At 37.1% G+C, this 18,651-nt stretch overlaps 2 protein-coding genes across 6 annotated transcripts in view; both read right to left on the reverse strand.

Annotated features, from left to right (window-relative positions):
- Positions 1 to 1,122: 1,122 nt before the first annotated feature.
- Positions 1,123 to 15,219, reverse strand: LOC136759849 (U2 snRNP-associated SURP motif-containing protein). Of its 3 annotated transcripts, none has more exons than XM_066714938.1 (24): positions 15,118 to 15,219; positions 13,655 to 13,739; positions 13,080 to 13,191; positions 12,802 to 12,914; positions 12,485 to 12,552; positions 12,301 to 12,398; positions 12,015 to 12,079; positions 9,581 to 9,746; positions 9,180 to 9,388; positions 8,693 to 8,736; positions 7,408 to 7,512; positions 7,259 to 7,325; positions 6,499 to 6,668; positions 6,192 to 6,354; positions 5,816 to 5,895; positions 5,421 to 5,508; positions 4,780 to 4,908; positions 4,410 to 4,587; positions 3,867 to 3,968; positions 3,422 to 3,485; positions 3,023 to 3,176; positions 2,612 to 2,722; positions 2,149 to 2,396; positions 1,123 to 1,606 (listed from the first exon to the last, which is right to left on the reverse strand). In XM_066714938.1, the coding sequence occupies exons 2-24, from the start codon at positions 13,730 to 13,732 to the stop codon at positions 1,480 to 1,482; spliced, it is 2,739 nt and encodes a 912-aa protein (XP_066571035.1). In that variant the 5' UTR covers positions 13,733 to 13,739; positions 15,118 to 15,219; the 3' UTR covers positions 1,123 to 1,479. The 3 variants fall into 3 exon arrangements, with proteins under 3 accessions (XP_066571035.1, XP_066571036.1, XP_066571037.1); XM_066714939.1 differs by lacking the exon at positions 15,118 to 15,219 and adding an exon at positions 14,330 to 14,603; XM_066714940.1 differs by lacking the exon at positions 2,612 to 2,722.
- Positions 15,220 to 17,162: 1,943 nt separating this feature from the next.
- LOC136759850 (plastin-3) overlaps positions 17,163 to 18,651 on the reverse strand; it is a 41,221-nt gene continuing 39,732 nt past the window's right edge. For all 3 annotated transcript variants that reach the window (XM_066714941.1, XM_066714942.1, XM_066714943.1), the window contains one exon: positions 17,163 to 18,361. In XM_066714941.1, the coding sequence (XP_066571038.1) occupies positions 18,229 to 18,361 (133 nt within the window). In that variant the 3' untranslated portion in view covers positions 17,163 to 18,228. The remainder of the gene's footprint in view (positions 18,362 to 18,651) is intronic.

Below are 18,651 nucleotides of genomic sequence, written 5' to 3' on the forward strand. Positions count from 1 at the left end.
GATTTTATTAACTGAAACTTTTTCAAAAGAAAATGTATACAATACATTCATGTTAATTTTTTAATTAAAAAAAAGTTTTGTTGAAGTATTGCTCATTTATGTAACATACTGTAACATTACCTACATGTCTACTGGATTAAGATTTCAAAATCCCAGTCTGAATTTAAAATTTGTACACCTCCTTAATGCACTATTTGGAATAGATTATGCCCTAGCTTGCCCATCTTCTTTCACACCTTATTTTGTTATTCTCTGTAATGTGTAATCGTTTTTTACATAATTTCTTCTTAAAACATGCAAATTGTCTTCTTGGGTAATGGTATCTGCTCAGTTACATAATATTAACAACAATACATTATGCCACAGATATATAAGGAGTGATATAGGTACTGTGAAATTGTGGTATTGGAATGGATTTGGGTCAGATTAGGGGTATATAAAAGGGGCATATATATAAAAGCTTAAATCAGAATTAGGCCAGTACTGGGCCGTAAAATATTTATGAGCCTGCCGGAACTTGACCAGCACTGTCCCACGTGTCTGTGTTCTGGCCAAAATCCGGTAGCCACATTTGGGACAGAAGATGGAGGTCTTTCTGCAGATTGGCACGGGCTCAGATGTGGTACACGGATCTAGGTCAGCTCCTGGACGCATTTGAAACGGTTCTGGGCAACAACTATTTTATTGTCTGGGGAGGATATAGAAAAAAAGTATTCAGCTTTTAAATGCACAGGGATTGAGTAGATCATATTTTGGGACAACACCTGACAAAATACATGCTGACAGAGCACCCTTAATTTGCATTTTAACAAGCTACCAACAAACATGAATTGAAGGAGATTAGTATTAATATTACAAAAACAGTTTTGGATCACCTTGGTGTTATTAAGTCAAGGATACATAAAAAGGAGCAGTTTAGGTGACCACAAAGTTATTGCTATTGCCAACCCATTTACTATTGATACGCCTCGAAGAAGTGACTGAGATGATAAAAGCACCAAATCAAGACAGGTCTGGGGTTTGAATTATTTCAAGAATGTATTAGACAGATAAGAGCCTCAGATCATAGCATGTTCAGATCAATGATCGTGAAGGCTTGTAATGTAAAGACAACACGTCTGATTTAAGCTCTCTCAGAGGCAGCTGACATCACCAAGAGTCATTTATTGTAAAGTATGGACAGTCTTGCAATTTTCAGCAAGATTTAGACAGGGATTAAAAAAAAAGAAAAGAAAACAACCACAAAAGAAAGTGTTTTTTTTTGTTTTTACAATTTTCAAAACTCATTTACAAAATGTACCAAACCTTGACTCAAATCAGTTAAAGCATGGGGTGACAGAACAAAAAAAACAAAAATGTATATACTGAAGGACAGGAAACCGTACACGTATATTAGAAAACAAGTGATGTTCCAGTCACTAAAAGAAGTGGAAAGAGCAGTTTATGCACAGCAGGTGGCCGTCTCGGGGGTGTGGGGGGTCAGTGTTTGCTCTTCTTTGACTTTTTGTGAGAGCGGTGAGGTGACCTGGAGCTCGACCTCCACGACCTTCTGCTGGGCGAGGGCGAACGAGACCGTTTTGACTTTTTAGGGGACTTTGATTTTGTTCTTAAAAAAGAAAAGGAAAAAAAAAAAAAAGAATTAGGTGACTGATAAATATGCTCAGGAACAGAAACATAAGTGAGGTATTAATTCTTAAACTGCAAACACTTTGCATCGTTAAATTGACTCATCATTACTTTACATTAGTCCACAAAAACAAATTTAGTAAATGCCTTTAATTTTCAACTAAAAACAAATATATAACAAGTTTTAATTTGATAGTTCTCTAAGGGCATAAAGGTGCTGCATTACCCATTACTGTTGACTTAACATCGGGAAGCACAGAGACTATTCTCGCTAAGAATAATCAGAGCTGGGAAACTGAATTTCCTCACAAACACAACAGATCTCAGCTGGTGTAGAAATCTAGAGCACCGTGGGGTTAGTCTGCTGCAGTTTTAAAAAGAGATGTCTGCTTTGTGAATCTCATATGCCCTCTTGTGGAGAAAAACATGTTCAAATGCCACATCTCCCCACTGTAAGAAGCCCCAGCAGCTGAATTTCTGCGTGTGCATAATGTAGACAGTAAGGCAGGGATCTCATCTTACTTTGAGGGTGACGAGTAGCTGCCTCCTCTGTATCGGTCCGTGCGGTCTCTGCTTTTCTCCTCGTCCTCCTCTTTGCTTCGCCCCCGGTTCCGCTCTCGATCTGGATTCACATCCTTACTTCTCCTCTTGTCCTTCTCTTTTGTTTTGATCCTTTCTTCGACCTTGTCCTTCTTCTCCTCTTTTTTATTCCTCTCTTTGGGTTTCTGCACAATCTTGTCCCTCCTCTCCTGCTCATCCTTCTCGCACTCCTAAAAGATACGACAGGAGATCAGCATGCAGAACAGCAGGGAACCGCACTGAAGGTTTGAAGCTCAATCCAAAGTCACCGTCCTCATACATTTATTTCCAGTTCCCAATAATCACACTGCACAGGGGTGGTGTGGTGCATGACGGGTTCAGATGTCAAACCGATTATTTCTACAACTAGACTGTGACAGTGACACTGCAATGCAAAAAGGCCTACCTTCTGTAAAAGTTTATTTCTGTAGTGCTCTACTTGTTGCTGAACGGACATGCCCGATTTCTTGGGTCTCTTCCCAGACTCTAGCTCGTCTTGAAATTTCATAACCTTTAACTGTAATGACATCACACAACATAGCATTGAAAATAATCACAAAACTTATTCCTCCAGTGTTGCTAACAGCATACTTACACACCCAATATATTTGTGCTATAATGTCTAATTTGAATTGTTATACAAACAAATTGTGGTCTTTGTACTTACAAACATAAGTATAGTATACTATGGACAATTATACTTTAATAATGTATTCTCCCGATCGCTTCCTTGTAGAAACGTAACTAAAAAAAAAAAACTGCCTGTTATCTACAATAATACATTAAAAGATACTAATTAGTCTTTAATGTCACTCACCTCTAGCTCCCGTAGTTTGGCTCGCTTTGCCTCCGACAGGTCAAAGTTGCTTAGTGAAGTTTTTAAGTCGCCCGCATCAAACTTGGAAGGGCTGGAGGAGTCGACATCACTACTGTCCTCCTCCGAATCCCCAGCTTCTTCCTTTCTCTCCTGGCTGTAGGTGAAGGAGGGATGAAACATGGCAACATACACCCTCATCTTCTATATTTACAATAGTGTAAGTGAACAATAAACATGTATATGTTGTAAGCCTGAGGCAATTCTGTTATCAGATATTTAAAAATAGAAGGTGAAATATTTGGATTTCATTTCAAACACAGAAAACTGACTTATCCGATCCACCCAGTTCCTTTCGTTGACTACAGTGTAATGTGTGCAAAAGTATCGGGAAAGTCTTACCCAACATTCATTTCATCTTCTATGTCTTGATCTTCAAGTAGATCCCATTTTGATTCGGTGTTCACTGTTGGTAAAGCAGTCAGAAATATTAGACATCTTTGCACCGGTGCAAAAAGCCATATGGTTTCTAAATGCAAATTCTATCTTAGCTTGTTACCTGAATGTATTAGCTTTATAGAACTAGAACAATCAGTTTCAAAAATTAGTTCTCAATTTCAGAGTGATTTTATTGAAGACTGAAAATGGCGTACTACAACTTATTCAAGTTTTGGGTTTGTGTGAGAATATATAAAGTGAAACAGAATAGATCACACTTAAGTAATTCAAAAGCTTTAAAGGCATGGGGATGCTGCCATTTTAAGCATTGTTTTGAATAATTAGGTAAGGCACAAATCCACACATTACACCTTGCAAAACACAGTGATAACAGTAGATTTCACCTCACCTGGTGGAATAACCTCGACATCTTCGACAATTTCCCATTTTGAAAGAGCAACTCTGGCGAGAGGCAGCATTTTCTCTTTATTTGAAATTGAAGCTTCTTGCACTGAAAACCAAAAAAGTCCATAATTAATAATATGTATACACTTCTCCCATAAATATAACACATGCTGCATGAAGGAAGCATCATTACAAGCATTAAAAGTAATCAGAACTGCACAGTAATCCATGGTCACTTCGAGAAACTAAACATTATATATAATAAAATGTATGTTATATAAAAAATGCTTTGCCAAAAGTAAGGCATTTCTTTTGTAACAATGCGTGAAGTCAGGCCAAGAACACCCACACAATAACAGTCACAACATGTAATTGCTGCTCTGAAAGGAATGCAATTATCAATTTAAACCAATTTCTAAACAGATATAATGGGAAGTGACAAGAATGCTGTGATGAACTGAAATTTATGAACAAAATGGCTTACAATGCACCAACAGCCAGACTGCACACACTGATTAACCCTCTCTTAAAAAACAGATTAACCTACAAGGCATTCCATCAATATCGTCCAATGAAGCGGCGAGAGGAATCCCGTCGATGTCATCGACTGGAGCCCCATCCAGCGAGGCCGGGTCCCAGGGCAGGTTGGGCATGGGAGAGCCGTCCACATTCTCCAGTGGGATGCCGTCCACATCCTCAAGAGGAGCACCATCCAGGTCTGGAGACTGAGACCAAGACATGAGCTTTATAAAACACCCACCAAGACCAAGAACAGCCAGCCAACCCTCCTCACTTCCATCAACTGAACTAATTTTGAGCCATCACAAGGAAGCTGAAGAACAGGGTATTTTAAGAAACGAATAATCATTGGGTTGTTTTACATGAGAGTGAAATGGTATTATGATACTATAACTCACCTCAGGTCTGTCTAATACTTCTTCTCCAGCCTTCACAAGACCAAGGAAAATATTCTGCAGCTGAATGAGATACGATTCTGGGTAGATGGCCCAGTCCTCCCAGGCCCTGAAGCAGGACATTATCTTTTGCTATTCAAATAAGGAGAAAGAGCAGAATGATCTTTCAATTTGTCAACCCAGCTACTCAAGTTTATTAATATAAATCAATTGACCACTATTAATCATCAGCCACCAAACTGAATGGAGAATCACAAAAGTGTGGAAGTCCATGAGAAAACTGGTTCCATGATTTATTTAATTCACATCTCTATATGAAACAAATATTGGGTCATAAAATGTAATGCATCGCTTTCAAAAGGACAGTATTTTGTCCTAGAACTGCAATTCAGTTTACCTATACCAAATACTTGTAAGCATGTGAATTTTAACAGCTTCAGTGAATATGGTTTAATCTTAAGAAAATGTGCTTGTTTGCATGCCTTTTGTATTACTAGTTATCCATAGTTTTGATGTCAGAAGCATGTACACCTTGAAATGCACTTTGTACACATACGTGCAAAGTTTTTAAAACATGGTACTGACTATATCCACAATATTAAAAACAGCATCATTATTACAGCTACTCAATCAATGCATCTTACCTTGAATTGCTCAGCTTGAAGTCTTGCCTGTATGTTTCGGTACGCCTCACTAATATCACCAAATATCTGAGGAAGCCTCGCTTCAAAACTAAACCAAAGAACATTGTTTTAGGGTCTTGTGCAAAATAACAGTATGTAACAGTGTCTATACATGGAGCTTTCCATTTACAGAGAAAAAAAGGTTGCATTATCCAATTTAAATCTTTTAAAACTGTCACAAATGTATGTGGAATTTGATCAATTAAAACAAATACAAAGTTAATAGCAAAAGAAAAAGCTGTCAAGTTCTTAAAATAATATTTAACATTCAAAATTAAACTGATAAAATAAAACCATTAAATGTTTTTAAATCTACTACACAAAAAACTAAAAAAAAAAAAAAAAAAAGGACTTACTATTTTCTGTAGTATGATGCGTTGGCAACTTTAGCACAAGAATTATATAAAATATCTGAAACCAAATATAATCTAGCAATCTGTGGAAATAAAAAGACAATGCAATCAGTGACAAAAAGAATAGAAAAGCACAATGCTCTCTGTAGTTAATTATTACTTGATAACTTCTTATTCCAAACCAAATTGTGTATTTAAACTCTCTAGAGGATCATTTCAAAACCTTTACAAACAGACGTTAGGAAATATGAATTACAGTCCTCACATTTCAGTTAAGACGTCCTGAAATTATGAGTTCTCTCTGGGTTGTGAAAGTGCACTATTTACAAGGATGCCAATTTCCTAGCGATACATTAGGGTGGTTGTTGGAACTTGTTACCTTTTTTTGCAGCGGGGTCTGAAGGATGGACAGCGACTCCGCAATGCAGCCCACCACCTCCTCGGCCGCCTCGGCTCGCTCCAGACAGAAGACCATGGCGTCGCCGATGTCCTCTTTCCGTGGGGACAGAGCTCTCAGGATATTTTCCAGCCTGTCCCTGTGTCTGTGGGGAAAATAGAAATGCATAGGAATTCATTTGTACACCCGTAGCGCTTTGGAAAATCTGGTTGAGATGCATCTATTGGGCTTTCATGTAAATTTCAAAAACACCACCCATCTAAAGCATAAAACAATATTAAGATCTTACTCTGCCTTCAGCTGGCCCTTCTTCAGTTCCTCCTCCTGGGAAGGAGATGAAGGCTCTTCCCTCTCATCTTCATCTCCATGGAGGTAAGGTTTTAACAGGGGCGGTCTCCATATCGAGCCCCCTCGAAACATTCGGAAGTCTGCTGTCCTCCACTCATTCGGGGGCTCTCCCTGGAGGAGAGAAAGGAAGTGTCAGCTAAGGCTCGGTTTAAAAAATGTACTCACATACACACACACACACACACACATATATATATAACCAGTCAAGTCACGGTCTAAAACAATCTTTACCTCATTTATATATAACTTCCCTTGCTTTCCTGTTGATCATTTAGTTCCACTGCTTTCTATTCTTAAGATTAAAACAATAATCCCCCTATAAACTGCATGATCTATTTGTTTTTTTAATTAACCAACATGACTAACTGCATCATAGTTTTATTGCATTAGCTATCTAGTGCAAGTTTCTTTATTATCTGAACTATAAATAAGAATTTGCCTTCCATTATACCACCTGGTAATAAAAGGTTTTGATTGATAGTGTATTACATGAATACAAATTGTATTTAAATTAACCAAATATGTATTCTGGCTTATGCAGAGATTTTGTTTTATAAAATGATGTGACTTGGCCTATCATGTCTAGTAGTGTTGAGTGAAATATTCTATTTAATACCATATGTGACTTTACAATATGCGGTGTAGATGTTTTGGGCAGGAACCTCTTTACTCTCTCAACTACAACCGTAGAGAGAACTCACCTGGAGAATTGAGTAAAGCTTCCACCGGTAATAGACATGTTCTTGACTCTTATTTTCAAACAGGAATCTGAAACAATTGAGAAAAGTAATGAACAACTGTAATTCAGACGACACAAAGACAGAAAAATGCATATACCATAACTCCTCACCTGAAGTCAGGATTATTCTTTTCCCTGCTCATAATAATAGCTTCAAACATGGGTCCTTCACGCACCACAAATTCAATCATTCTATGGATAAGGCCTAAAAGGTTCCTAGGAAAAAAAGAGAAATAGAGAGAATATTAATACCTTCCACAGATTGGGTCCTCTGGCCTTCACATCACTATTTCTTCAAACTGCATGAATCAGACAGACTGAGGCTACGCTGGTTGCTAAAGTGTAAAATTTGTACAATGCTGCAGTCATAAATGAAACTCTTGGCTGAAGAAATCTAGAGAGATTTGCTTTAAGCACAGTTTAAGAGCTGCAAGGGCTCATGCAGTGTTTCTGAAACCAGTGCCATGTCACACAATATTGCAGAAATTCAATCCCACAGAAAATCTAAATAAAAACTACAAAGAACTACTATGAATAGCATTACTTACTACTATTAGCTACTACAGGCTTTGATCTAAGCTGCAAAAAACACCTTCAGGTCGTAGTCTTCAACAATTACTTTCCGACAAAGAAATGACTCTGCAAATAAGCTTTCAACCAACTTCAATTGAAAAAGACTTGAAAATATAAGTATTTCTAGCTGGCACAACTTACAGCACATAGCTAGACCAAAGGAAAAGGCATGGACCAACTTAATATAAAATGTATTGCAACAATCGCAATCCACTACAACTTAAAATTAAAGAACATTGCTTGAACAATTATCTCCTTACATTTTACCCTTTATAGGTGCAACGCAGGGCAAAGCCCTTATTCAACACATTTTGTTTTCCCTTATATGCATGAGATTGACAACCACGGCAGCAAAGATGTTGACTCCAGTGGATCTTATACCATTTGACAAAGGCACAATGTGCAGCAGATCCTATTCCTTATTAGCAGAAGTCCCCAATTCTCTGAGCAAGTTTTATATATTATATATATATATATACACACACACACACACACATACATACACTCTCTCTCACACACACGTAAATATACATATATATTCAAAAAGGTTTTAAACTTAGTTAACGTCCATGATAGTAAAGCACAAAACATCTATTTAAAGATGAAAAACTCGTGAAGAAAAAGTAGGGCTTTAGGATTTCATATTTAGCCATTAATACCTTCCTTATCAGTCAGCTCTTGGCTGATTTGCTCGTAGGACTGGGGTGCTTCCTGTTTTACACACGTAAACTTGAAAACAGGGCCTTTTTCTTCTAAACTTTGTGTTGTAAGAATGCTGGTCAGTCGTAGTAGCAGTAGTAGTAAGAATGGATTGAAAGTGTACCTTTCTGTTGGGATAACCACTTTGACTACGGCTTCGGACAGAGTCTGTACGTGAAGTCAAATCAAATAGTAAAAATATAAAGAAAGTGAGTATATACAGGTGAAACACTGCAGGATATATACAGCATCAAGACAGAATAACTTAATATATATCTATATATATCTATATATATATCTATATATATATATATATATAGTTTCACTAAAATAAAAACACCACAATCAGTAAATAACGGAAAACGTAACAAATGCTACATAAATCTGCAGTCTAAATATGTAATTAACATTTCTTCCAGAAGTAAGCAAGTGAACTGTTTTAAGCAGAAATAGTAGTAAACTTCTGTAACAATTCTGTTGATCTTCTTCAAATTATACCAATATAAGTAACATCTCCCCTGACCCCTAATCTAGAACTAAAAAAGAAAAAGAAACAATCAAGACCAAACATGCAAACACCTAATTTTTTTTTTGTAATTGGGAAGCATTACCTTCTCAAATTCCTCCTTGGATCTACTGTATGGTTTAGAAAAGTCCTGGTTTCTAAACCGCTCTCGAGGCTGGGCATTGAAGGGCAAACCAGACGGAGGGGGGGGCGTGGACATTTTAAGCACGCCGATGGGAGTGTACAGGGGTTGTGGAGGAATCCGGACTGCTTTTCCCCAGCCCAGTTTCATTTCAAAACCCATGACTGTTTTTCCTGCAGGGAAAGATGGGAGTTTGTGAGCCATGAGTAGAGTGTGTGTGTGAAACAAATACGAGAAAGCCAGAGATAGATATAGACAGATCATGGTAGATATCATATCACTAGCATTAGCAACAAAGCACAATGCTAAGATTATTCAGGTCAACATTTGAAAAGTAAATCTTGGTTGATCTTCATCAAACTTACCATCGAGTGCTTGCAATGCTCTCTCTGCATCTTTGCGGTTCATGAAAGCCACAAACCCTCGATTTGTGACCCGGGTTCTCTCCTCATCCGTCCGCGGCCACATAATTTTCACACTGGCTAAAGGACCATACTTGCCAAATTCTTTACAAAGCATTTCCTCATTCATCTGGAGAATAAATACAAACATTTTAAATTGAATAATTTAAATCAAAAGACACATGAGACCAACTGTTTTGAGTAGTGGATAGCAGTGATTATATGGTTAAGCTTAAGATACCCTGACAGTTTATTCCCCTGCCACTGAGAAAAGGATACAGAACCATTATAAATCCCTGCAGTGTGTTTATATGATGACAAGCTTGAAATAATTCATCTACAAGCTTGAAATAATAACACAGAAATGTCTCAACTTCACAGAATGCAAGAAGACGATTTAAAAACAAATACTGAAGAAACCGCTGTCAAAATAGAATGTGTATCATGGTCTGTGCATAATGTGGGAAAGATAGAAATAGGATGAGATCTGGTGTAATCAGATACCCAAGAGTACCTGACAATTACGTAAACATTATATACATATATAGATGGTAAGATTAAATCATACACTTTGCATGAGTGACATGGAAAAGAGAAGCTGTAGATCTGAAACAGTGGAAACCTCTTGGGGAGGCCTTCATCCAGCAGTGGATCGATATAGGGCGATGATGATGATATATATATATATATATATATACACACACACACACACACACAGTGAGGGAAAAAAGTACTTGATCCCCTGCTGATTTTGTACGTTTGCCCACTGACAAAGAAATGATCAGTCTATAATGTTAATGGTAGGTGTATTTTAACAGTGAGAGACAGAATAACAACAAAAAAATCCAGAAAAACACATTTAAAAAAAGTTATACATTGATTTGCATGTTAATGAGGGAAATGAAGTATTTGATCCCCTATCAATCAGCAAGATTTCTGGCTCCCAGGTGTCTTTTATACAGGTAACGAGCTGAGGCCCTTTAAGAGAGTGCTCCTAATCTCAGCTCGTTACCTGTATAAAAGACACCTGTCCACAGAAGCAATCAATCAATCAGATTCCAAACTCTCCACCATGGCCAAGACCAAAGAGATGTCCAAGGATGTCAGGGACAAGATTGTAGACCTACACAAGGCTGGAATGGGCTACAAGACCATCGCCAAGCAGCTTGGTGAGAAGGTGCCAACAGTTGGTGCGATTATTCGCAAATGGAAGAAAAAATAAATAACTGTCAGTCTCCCTCGGTCTGGGGCTCCATGCAAGATCTCACCTCGTGGAGTTTCAATGATCATGAGAACAGTGAGGAATCAGCCCAGAACTACACGGGAGGATCTTGTTAATGATCTCAAGGCAGCTGGGACCATAGTCACCAAGAAAACAATTGGTAACACACTACGCCGTGAAGGACTGAAATCCTGCAGCGCCCGCAAGGTCCCCCTGCTCAAGAAAGCACATGTACAGGCCCGTCTGAAGTTTGCCAATGAACATCTGAATGATTCAGAGGAGAACTGGGTGAAAGTGTTGTGGTCAGATGAGACCAAAATCAAGCTATTTGGCATCAACTCAACTTGCCGTGTTTGGAGGAGGAGGAATAACCCCAAGAACACCATCCCCACCGTCAAACATGGAGGTGGAAACATTATGCTTTGGGGGTGTTTTTCTGCTAAGGGAACAGGACAACTGCACCGCATCAAAGGGACGATGGACGGGGCCATGTACCGTCAAATCTTGGGTGAGAACCTCCTTCCCTCAGCCAGGGCATTGAAAATGGGTCGTGGATGGGTATTCCAGCATGACAATGGCCCAAAACACACAGTTAAGGCAACAAAGGAGTGGCTCAAGAAGAAGCACATTAAGGTCCTGGAGTGGCCTAGCCAGTCTCCAGACCTTAATCCCATAGAAAATCTGTGGAGGGAGCTGAAGGTTCGAGTTGCCAAACGTCAGCCTCGAAACCTTAATGACTTGGAGAGGATCTGCAAAGAGGAGTGGGACAAAATCCCTCCTGAGATGTGTGCAAACCTGGTGGCCAACTACAAGAAACGTCTGACCTCTGTGATTGCCAACAAGGGTTTTGCCACCAAGTACTAAGTCGAAGGGGTCAAATACTTATTTCCCTCATTAACATGCAAATCAATTTATAACTTTTTTGAAATGCGTTTTTCTGGATTTTTTTGTTGTTATTCTGTCTCTCACTGTTAAAATACACCTACCATTAAAATTATAGACTGATCATTTCTTTGTCAGTGGGCAAACGTACAAAATCAGCAGAGGATCAAATACTTATTTCCCTCACTGTATATATATATATATATATACACACTTTTTTTTTAAATCTGTTTCTGCTAGAAATAATTCATTTTCTGCATCAAGAAATACGTTAAAAATATCCATGAGGATTACCTTTGGGTTAATGCATCCAATGTACAAATTAGTTGTCTGTGGTACTCCTGCATCATCGTCAAACACTAGAAGACAAAAGGAAGTGATTGGTTTATATTGTACTACACAAATTATAGTGTCTAAGCTATAAATGTTTGTATTTAAATGAGCAGTTGATTCATGGTTGATGGTTCAACTTGCTTATTGTGTTCCAAAGTGTTTGAATATTTTCACAATTAGACACTATTATAACTGCGACTGCCGATTTTATTATAAAGTTCTCAAAGAGTTAAAGAACTGCACTCACATGACCGCCGGGACTGCGGTGTGTCAATGTCTCCATAACCACCGGGCTCGTTTGTCAGCTTTTTCCTTTTGTATCTCTCCTCCCGTTCTTCCTGTATCCTAAAAGAAAGTCACGTTATAAGACTGCAAATGTTATAAAATTAAATACCACTTCAACATATCATTTTGATCGAATAAAAACCTACTGCTTTAGCTCTTCTTTGAACAGTTCGAGATTACTTTTCTTCTTTCCTTCGGCTTTCTTTTTAAAGATCTGTGAATTCAGAAGGACACTTGTTAAGCCTAAGAATTATCAGAGGCATTGGGGGGGGGGGGGGGAGAGAGAAATAGAAAGAGAAAGAGAGAGAGAGAGAAAGCAAATCAGCTATTTTCCATTTTCTTTACAAACGTTTATTTTTTACCATTTTGAAGGACCTATTTCTGTGATTAGACCAAGCACTGGAAGTATTTGTGTATAGTTATATTCATTAGTATAGAAAAGATTGAAAGCTGGTATACACACTGGCTTCTTAATATCAGAAGATGGAGACGTTGATAAAACATTCTGTGGCACTGGTGCAAATTTTGTAGCTGGTCGGTAAACTTTATTCTTCTTTATTTCTGCTGCCTCTTCCTCTGGAAAGAAAAAAAAACAACAACACAGTTCCAAGGTTACTTCACACATTTCATTACAGAAAACAAAAAGGGTAAAACAATACATTTAAAGAGTGGGAAAATGAACAGACAAATACCAGCTGAAAACAGCAAAGTTCACTTTGTGCAAGTTGTGAACCACCGTACCTTTAGTCGCATTTACAATGCCACCTCGGACAAAGGTCTTCACCCCACTCTTATCATTGCTGTCGAAAGATGCCAAAAACTCTTCAAAAACTTCAGCAGCTTTTTCTTCTTCCTGCAAATGAGAGACATATTCAAAGTCACATGAGCTGCAGTGAATACAAAATTATACATATACTGTTGTGCTTTAAATTAAAACTCTTAACCGCAATATTAAATAGGATTAACATGAAGCAAGCATTTCAATACAGGATTTATTGTTCATAACTTGGCAATAGAAGAGCAATAATAAGGTGCTACACAACTACAGATTTAAATTCTCTTTAAAATATTGGCCAATCGACCATATCTTACATGGTTCTTTAAATGCACAGATTCCTAGTGCTCAGAAAAGGCAGACTATTATTAATCTACTTTCAATATATCATTCCAAACTTTTAAATTACTGCCAGCAATCACTGAGAATTGCAAATGGAGTACAATATCATGTGTTACTGTATGGCACCTTCTAAATTGCAGTGATTTTGGTAAATGATATGAAAGAGTACAGAAGAAAGCTGATTTTAATTCAATTTTACCTTTTTCTTTAGTTCCTCTTGTTCTTTTTTAGTTAATGTCCTTTTAGCACCTAAAGATTTCACTTTTCTGTCTGCCATGTTCCAGCTGCAAGAAATGTTAAAGAACACATAAGTCAAATGGCTAATGTCAGAGGCTGGAAATATCATGATATCATGATGGGGATATTGTATTAAACACGTATTCTTTGTGTCATTGCTATATTAAAACCTTTCAAATATGAATGATTAAATTCATGTTTTATAGCATAATGATTATGTTTAAGAGTGTGAAACTATCACCACATAAAATAGACAGGTGTATCTTTCAATCTACCAACCAGGTGTCAGTACTGTGACTGAGTAAACCACCTTAATCTGAAGTCAATTTACAGTACAGTTTTATTACAAACATGCAAGCAAAGATTCATGTGTTTGCAAACGGAGGTGCTACTGTTTGTAGTGACTTGATTCAATCCTGCTTTAGACGTTATAGCAGAGAAGAAAAAATATTGCAGATGTACATGTGTTACAACTTACATTGATATACATTACATTCTGCTGTGCATTCAAACGACAGCACTGTATGCCTTCAAGTAATTTTAAGGGGGCTTTTCTTCTGAATAATGGCACATTCAATAAAATAATAATAAAAAAACATTTGTTATGCAGGAGAGCTTAGAATTGTAATTAATTCACCTTCAAATAGGATCCTGTGATTTGATGTATTAGAGACCCAGAATAGCCCACTTGCCTGAGTAATGATGCATTTTGTCATGTTAGAATGGATGTCCACGTTTTCTACGATCCGCTCTATTGCTAAATGCGCGTTAACTGTCCCGAGTTGCTTTCACACGTCCGGATAAAATAAAGTCGTTCATTATAATCAACAATATTGTTATTTAAATCTGGGATTTTACCACCGTATCCCAACGAGGAGCCTAAACGCATGTTATTCGTACGTTCAACCTTCCCCAGCAAGGCTGCTGCTCCATCGCCTGTGTGATACTGTAAACCGGAAGCACATAAAAAAACACACACGTGAAAACAACTCAATCGGAGGCTTTTAAAATATAATGTAAAAACCGAAGATTATTGTTTTAAATGCGGACTCTACGACGTGTCATATTTCACTTAAATCCAAATATCTACATCTTGCATTTATACAATTTCAACCAGCGGGCTCCCGAACAGCAAATAAAGCATTCTGGATATAGGACATCTGCGTACGTTTGCATGCATACAAAACAGAATAAAACACAATATAGTGGTTATAAAAATAAAAGAGATTGATAATATATATCGTGGAGAAGCATCTAGGTTAAATTTTCCTTAGTGCGCCCCCACCCCTTCCCTTTCTGTAGGTACTGGGCAGGAATACACGTCTCCCCGCTGGCATCTGCATTTCAGTGTTAAAACTAGATGCCTTATGCACCATCACACAATCACCGTATACCACTAAAAGAAAGATCCGACATGCAACTTACAGATTTGTAACCCAAATGTTGTGAAAGCACAAGAGGTTTGTTATTGATCCGCCATGTTGAGTTGACTGAAATGTACGAACGGCGTAACGTGACGTCACTCTCTGTGCTACCCAATGACCACTAGAAGTGTAGCTTCCCAGAATGCACTCTGTTGTGTACATGGTGGAAGTGGGGTTTGCTATTTTAACCTGTTTTCAGTATTTGTCTTTCTGGCAGGGATGCGTTTATCGCAGAAATGTTTCGTGGAAAAGGTGGACCTCCGCGAATATGACAATGTGTTTTTTGTTTTAAAATACCACCATCACAAATAAATATTGTATAAATGGGCAGACAGACATATACTTTTGCGTAGTGTGCACCGTGCTTGTTGTAGGCCCACGTGTTTTGATTGTCTAGCATTATTCTACAATTATTATTATTATTATGTATCTGTCCAAGGCGACTTACAAAATAAAAACATTAAATACAATTATTTTCTTTATACTGATAACGTAGTAATCCTGATCAATAGCTCTACTTTAGGCTATAGAGGAAATAAAGTGAGAATTCTTAAGGTATTAACAGCACAGCTCCTAATTTTGAGCAAAATGCAAACCTCTCCAAACAGATAGTAACTTGCAATACACATTGCCCTTTCTTAGCATACTGGTATTTCCAGGTCTGAGGAAGTCTTTTCTCTTCTTCACCAGTCAGAGTGGGGGGCAGATCCTTTTCTTCAATTCCAGTCTCACCTCAATTCAATGCAGCCAGTCCCAGTCCTGTAATTCTAATATTTTTATATCCCAGCTGTAGAATTGGATTGGAATTGGATTAAAAACAACCCAGTGGTTACCAGTTATCAAATCTGTCCCAATATATATGCATTTGTAACTATAAAAACGTATATTTTTGTTTTGGTGTATGTACATTGTTGGTACATTTAGAATTGTCAATTTTGCATGTGGGGTTTTGCAAGAGGGATTTATAAACAGTGAATGGATGGAATGGAAGGTCTCATTAATATATATATATATATATAAAACCATTGTTAGTAGAATAATATGACCTTGCATTTGTAGACTTGACTTTAGGTATTTCCATTGGTTTTGTGAAAATGCCAAAGAACTGCTCTGAAGGTTATTAGGGCACTTGCTTAATACATAGAAAAATTTGATAACTTCAATCGAAATTAATCTTCTTTGAACTCTCTTCTTTTCTTTAGACAAATATAGCAGTGCAGTGTGCATATAAACACATTTTGTGAATTTGAATTTTCATACACCACCTTGAACTTTAAATCAAGTCAAGATAAACAGCAAGATGACTTGTGGGAAAGATGTTGAATTTTTTTCCTCTTCAGAATGCACTTTCATGTAATTTCATATGGTCTAAAATCAAAACTCCTTCCTATCAGTTTATATTGTAAATGCAGCAGTTTTTGTTTTTTACCTGGGTGGAGTGTAAAAGGGGTATCCTACAATAATACATGTTGAAGATGAATGCCAACAGTGACTTGACATATTCAGAACAGGCAACATCATACCTTGTATTGTCAAGTGCATGCTTTTTAAAGTAACAAATAGATTTTACTTTTGTCAAAAGAATGACAGAATTGTTCAGGTAGTAAACCAAATATAGGTTCTGGAATTAACTGTTTCCACTGAATTGAATGTAAACAAGTAACCAGAGAGTTATTTATGACTAGAAGACAATCCAAAGCCTTTTTTTTAATTTTGCTTAAATAAGAGCACTACATAAAAATCTATATTTCCATATCTCTTAACAAAGAGGAGATTATGCTCAATGCATGAGGTACACATTAACAGACTGAATTCTCATTTTGTGAATGATGGGTTGTGCAATTATTTGCCTTTACCACCCACCCACGTTACAGCAGCCACATTTTACATTTCCATGTTTATTTATAGATTTTATGTATATTATTTGTCTGTTGATATTATTTGCCTCGTGTTCTTGTCAGCATTATCAACATGGTGCATCAAAAAATAAATTAAAAAAAATCCCACAAAGTGTCAGGTTTACACAAATGGAATGATACTCCGATATGCTGTAAATAGAGATTTTATTTTAGGTCAACCAGTTGTCACCCAGTTACAGTTTGTTACATTATATTGGCTTCATCAGATAAAGATTTATGTAGAGATTACAAAGCATAATACAACCAAACCTTTTATTTTATTTATTTCCCAAGAATGTTGAACCCAGTGGTGACAATTCTTCACATTTTTAAAAATAACTCATTTATGGTAGTGACTTTTTTCCCCCCACCCCCTGGATCTACGGTATTTTTCTCCAGCATAAAAGCTTTTTTAGGTTTTAGAATGGATATGGTTTTACATAAAAATGCAGAGATCCGTTCATGCATAGTTCTATTTATTTATTTCTTTTTAAATGTAAAAAGCACGTCTGAGCATACAGATACATTCTAAAATGCGTTCATAACTATGGAATGTATTAAAGCTTCTACCTGGAATGGATTTATGGATGTTTTTTTTTTGGTAAACTAGATAAGTATAAAAAAATAGGAAAATAAGCATCCATTTCAATGGTACAAAAAGCCACAAAAGCACTGCATAATAGCAATACTGCATTCATGGAGCCCTGTTTCTATTCCAAAGCATCTGATTGAGATGTACAGTCTACTAAAATAGAACACCCCGAGCCTTCAAGTGTTTAACTGCAAACTACAAACCTGCATCAACATTGTAACCCAGATAAACAAATATGGATATCATAAAATATACAAGGTTGCTTCCGTGCCTTGAATTGACATACATGGGCATATTTGCATACAAAGACATGTTGCATATTTAAATATGAATGCATTTCAATGTGTACCTTAGCAGACCAAACCTATCTGGGGGAAAGATACTGGTCTATTCATTCTCTCTTTTTTCCTTTATTTTGTTTTCTGTATTTTTTTTCTTTTGTATTATCCAAGCCCCTTATCCCCAAGCACCCTATTACAATTCCAGTCTTGCCAAGCAAAACTCTTCAGAAATGTCTGTTGATATTGTAAATGATGGCTGTATTAATTCCTTAACCAAAAGCCTTTTAACCAGCAAATGGCTTATGGGTGAGACGTTTGCTTGCAGCAATAGATTGTGCAGGTTACACCTTCTTCATTCCCCTTCCCATCAAGCACGCAAACACTGTCATCACCATCTTGGGTTTCACTTCCACCAGGTCATCAGGAAGGGCATAAACTCTAGCCCCGATTTTACGTGCCATTGAAACTGCATACCTAGAGAGGGTGAAGACATGTTATTTCAGGAGAATGAAAGTCCATGTAAATTGCCTTTACAGTGGAGTACAGTTAAAAATATCAGTGAACTTATTTTTAGAGCCTTCTTTTAATACAGTGCTGTAAACTAGCATAAACCTTTGTGTATATTTAGATAGATTGAATTTTCAAGAACTATAGTGAAATTGTACTGGAATTTTACATTTCTGCCTATACATTTTACACATATTTACCTTGGTTAGACACTGTATTCCTATGGCTTTTTTATGGTTTACACCTCAACGTGGTAT

This window comes from Amia ocellicauda, chromosome 10 (genome assembly GCF_036373705.1).
Source record: "Amia ocellicauda isolate fAmiCal2 chromosome 10, fAmiCal2.hap1, whole genome shotgun sequence".
In the NCBI taxonomy this organism is placed as follows: Eukaryota; Metazoa; Chordata; class Actinopteri; order Amiiformes; family Amiidae; genus Amia; species Amia ocellicauda.

Excerpts from the sequence above, each read along its gene's own strand:
- LOC136759849 (XM_066714938.1), bottom strand. The coding sequence starts at position 13,732 with ATGGCAGACAGAAAAGTGAAATCTTTAGGTGCTAAAAGGACATTAACT. Across the intron at positions 12,553-12,801 it reads CTTCTGATATTAAGAAGCCA|ATCTTTAAAAAGAAAGCCGA; the intron begins GTGTGTATACCA and ends CTGAATTCACAG. Across the intron at positions 12,399-12,484 it reads TTCAAAGAAGAGCTAAAGCA|GATACAGGAAGAACGGGAGG; the intron begins GTAGGTTTTTAT and ends ACTTTCTTTTAG.